Source organism: Melampsora larici-populina, assembly GCF_000204055.1.
Source record: "Melampsora larici-populina 98AG31 unplaced genomic scaffold MELLAscaffold_5, whole genome shotgun sequence".
Lineage (NCBI taxonomy): Eukaryota > Fungi > Basidiomycota > Pucciniomycetes > Pucciniales > Melampsoraceae > Melampsora > Melampsora laricis-populina.
Window position 1 is genome coordinate 2,205,322 of NW_006768769.1, and position 4,546 is coordinate 2,209,867.

The following is a 4,546-nucleotide window of genomic DNA, read 5'->3' on the forward strand; positions in this document are numbered from 1 at the left end:
CAGGTTGAACCGAAGTGACGCTCCCCCCACTCTGAAGGAGTGGCCACTCCATGTCGCCACACTGGCCTTTCCCCAAATCTTTGTTACACCGTTTAAGAATCTTGTCTTTGATAATGGGCCTGCCGTCGTTGCGAACAGCAAACTGTCCGGGTCGCTGTTTAGTCGTTTCTCTAGGAGACGTCTTATTGCCTCCACTGGGTCCAGAACGTTCAGCTGTTGTTGTAAGTGAATTACTTGCACCTCACCCGGTGTAGAACTCTTTCAGTACACAGCTGAAAGCAGAGCCAAGAAGGGGAGGAATGAAGACACAAATCAACAAACACACACAATCAAAAGAGAAATAAGTCTTGAGATGGTGAATTGAAAGACTTCAATCAAAGAAAGAAATGCCCTTCTTAAACAGGGACTTTGATTATCAATGAATTAAATTTAAGACCTTCAAGTCTTTGGATTAATAAGAACCAGGCTGAAATAGGACAATAACTTCAAAAATAGCACAATCTAGGCGCACTCAGGCACCTTCCAAATGAGCAAATGAGCTTACAACTCAACAAGAAATTAATTAAAAGATGAATAAGGGTCTTATTATTATAAAATTCCAACTCTCATTAGTTGTTTACCTGAATGATAATAATAAAAGATAAAAGCTTATTCTAAAAATCTAGTAATTATTTTTGCTAACTAAAAGGCTCCCAAAGGGGAAGAAAAGAGACCCTTGACTATATCAAAATTGAAACACACACAAAAAAAGAAAGTAAGACAAAAACAACCCTCAAACTCGAAATCCACCTTCAAACAACTTTTTCACACACAATTCATTGAACAACCCCCAAATTAAAATTGATAAACATCTTCAACTCACCCGCATGTATCATTCACAAATTTTCAAGCACACATTTATCATCAAAACTGAGCTGTTTACCACAAAAACTGAAAAATCCGCCAATTTACCCTCAAAACCTGAAAAAAGATAAGAAATAGGGACAAAAGGTCTGCTTCCGCTCTACAACTTTGCTCAGCCAAGCTAAACTCTAACTCTATTGGTTGTACCCTTAAAATGAAATTCGATTTTATGTGAAAATACTCAAAATTGAATTTACCCAGTTTACCACCTGATATTACCACTGATGATGCTGTATATGGTTTATAATTGATTTTTCATGCTCAGATGCGCCCATATGATGCCTTCCACATGATTTACCCTCTGAAAAACTGATGTAGTACATTTGAAATAAAGTCTCATGATTGAAAATGGAGCCTTTTATGGAATTTTGAAAGCCATTTTCGAGTTTCAAAATCATCCTTTTCATTTGTGATTTTGTATTTGCCAATATTGGTGTTTGATAATCTGATGAATTTATAATTTCACACCGATCCCTACTTGCTTTTTCAGTTTACCACCCCAGTTTACCACCACCCCAGTTTACCACCATCTGTCTGAGTTGCTGGATTTTCGAAATTCAGCCTTATTTAAACCCATACCTCAAAACCATGATTCCTCTACACATAACTTGTTAAAACCATACACATCTGTAACCATGACTTTTTAAACCCATAAAATTCGAAATTTCAAGTTTAAGCCTGTACACCCTATGTAACCCATACAACATTCAACTACACATAACCTCTAAACCCATAAATTCGAAATTTGACTTCATTTTACACTACACCTCATCCATCAAACTACATAACCCATAAAAAGAAAAATAGAGAAATAAAAATATAACACTTCACATAATAAAACTTGACATATATGATCAAACTAAATAAGATAAAAAATAAAAAATAAAAATTGAAAATTGAAATTAAGTAAAGAAAGAAAGAAAATGAAAAAAAAGAAATGAACTAAATAAAGAACTAATTTAAAAACACATTATTGATGTAATGTTCTAAAAAATGTAGTTTCTCGTATTTTAAAATGAAAGTTAATAAAATAATGGGGTTACCCCAATTCTGATTTCCACAGCCTCCCCCAAAACCCAGCAATGTCCCCATCGCAGGAGACTTGTCTTTCAGGAAACACTTCGATGCCATACTTGTAAGTTGCAGTTGAAATTGCTTCTTAATATTCATGTCTTGTTTTTTATTTTCAACTTTGATCTAAAGGCCTAACAATTTATTTTCACGCGATCGATCTATTTAAATTCTAGTTGCTTAGCGATGTTATATTTATATATCCAGATGGACGATACCAAGTCAAGACTCCAGGAATTCCAGTCGACCTTCTCCTCCAACGATACCGAACGAATTCAAGCATTTCCCCACTACTATATAATCAAAAATTGTAAAGTTCTACTTCGATTATCATTGATTTATTACTCCATCTTTCTTTTTATTTGTTTTGAGTATTGACAATCTGATTTGTAGTTTGATCATATGTACTAATAACTTTCTTTATTTTGATCTTGACTTATTTGCTTGTTCTCAGTTATAATGGATGTAGACGGACTTCCCACCGCACCTCATAAAGACCGCGAAGCCGAGTTGAAGAAAATGGCTGCGAAGCGACAAGTCAAAAAGCGGACCAAAACGTTTTCTCGCCCTCCTAACCCAGATGTCTCGTCTCCTAACTTTAAGCGGAAGCCTTCGACACCCAAACATGATCACCACCAACTCGATTCTGAAGAAGATAACTTAATGACTCCTCCATATGCCAGATCCCCTCATCAGATCACTACTGTTCCTGTTGTTATTGTACCTTCAGTCACTCCAGCTCCAGCTCGAGCTCAAACTCCTCAATTAGTCAATTTAGGTCCACTTCAATCCCCACCAGCGGCCACTTCTCCTAGCCCTAAACGTAACCGACTCAACAGCTCGCTTCCAGACCCTTCAAAGCTCGTTATTGATCATAACCGATCAAAACACTACGCTAATGATCCCATCTTAGATGTTTCGCCTCCTATTGATTCCAATAGAACCAAGTCTAGCTCCAACAACAGTCCAAGTCACCCATCAACTTTACAATCTCCAATCGAAGTCGGTCCCAAATTCATCTTTAGTTCTCCCTTGTCAGTTGATGCATACAAGTCCTTACTCGGCCCAAAGGTGATTCTCAACAAGGAACCGGTTTACCCCTCCGATGAAATCAAATCTTGCATTTATTCCATGTACTCAGAAGTTTTCAAACACTTCAAAGGTCGTATTGCAATTAATGAAGAAGAAATCATCAATCGTGCTAAGGTTCTTAGGAAATTACACTTCATAGGTAGAAAAGGACTGGAAAAGCGAAGTTCTCCAGGTATAGTTCCTATTCTAGAGATGTAAGAGTTCTTTCTTTACTTTGATCTGTTCTGAATTTTCAATTCTTCAACCTTATCCATAAGTTTAATGTTAATGGTTGATACTGATGACCTATTCTACCATGTTGTTGATTGTAGGAACGACTCTGAAGCTTCGTCTACTGGATCTTCTTCAAAAGGAAAAGGTTGTGCTTAACCACCAACACCACCCCCTCTTTTCCTTATTTTTAAATTTTCAAAATTTCTAGTTCAACCTAGAACTATTAACTTACAACTGAAAATTATTTTAGGCTTAGAACTATCTTTGATCCTATTTAATTCCTTAATAGTTGACTTTTAATATTGATTTCTTCTTATTTTATACATGTACTTGATTTTAATCTTGAAATACAAAGATAAGCTATGTTGAATGTGCCTTAGTTTAACTTGCCCACTCCCCCAAAACCAATGGGTTTTGCCTGCACCTGCCCTAATGAATTCATGTGATGGATTATGAGAATTTGATGAGTTGAGTCAAATGAGAAATGAGTGTAACATAATGAACCGTGACTAAGCCTGTATAGTAATAAAAATCTTTTGCGCCAAGTGCAAACTTTGAATGTATGAACTTGAATTCACTAACTTATAAGTTATTTTTGTTTTCTTCAAACTTGATCTGAAGCAAAGTGTTTGTTATAGTTGTAAGATTATTCTTGTAATTATAGCATGATTATAAAAAATTTACCCCTTACGTAAAGATGAGTAAGGGTCCTTTTTCCACGTCTTCCAAACTTCCCTCCACTCCTCTCACATCTTTCAGTGAGGACCTTTCCCAAAACCAAAGTGAAACATAAGAAAAATAAGATAAAAAGAAACATAACCAATAAATTCTGAACTCGAAACCTGTAACCTTGTGTGAATAATTCTGCCCAAAAAAAATGAATAAGATGTACCCGCTGCCGTTGCATGTAATGTATCTGATGTATTGCGCCCTGATGTAATTGATTAATTTGTGAAATGATTCTGCCTTAAATATAAATGAAAGAAAAGATGAAAAACAAGAGAAAATGAAACTAAGAAAATAAGAAAGAGGTGAAGAACCCGCCACAGCTTATGTTTTGTTGTTCCCTCTTCACCATTGATTTAATACCCCTAAAATTAATTGATTTATAATTTTGACTTTTAATTTTAATTGTAAACTCCACGCCTAAAATAAAAAAAATGAAGTATAAGAAAAAAATTGAAACATAACCAAAGAAACATAACCAAAGACTCTATATGAATGAAATATAACCGTAACTGAAATTGTGAGAATTAATTGAAACCCG

At 35.3% G+C, this 4,546-nt stretch overlaps 1 protein-coding gene across 1 annotated transcript; it reads left to right on the forward strand.

Annotated features, from left to right (window-relative positions):
- Positions 1 to 2,027: 2,027 nt before the first annotated feature.
- Positions 2,028 to 3,435, forward strand: MELLADRAFT_93627 (uncharacterized protein; the record flags this gene model as incomplete). Its single annotated transcript, XM_007406003.1, has 4 exons — positions 2,028 to 2,038; positions 2,151 to 2,284; positions 2,429 to 3,260; positions 3,324 to 3,435. 4 exons carry the CDS (start codon positions 2,028 to 2,030, stop codon positions 3,433 to 3,435), a joined length of 1,089 nt encoding a protein of 362 aa, XP_007406065.1.
- Positions 3,436 to 4,546: the final 1,111 nt, after the last annotated feature.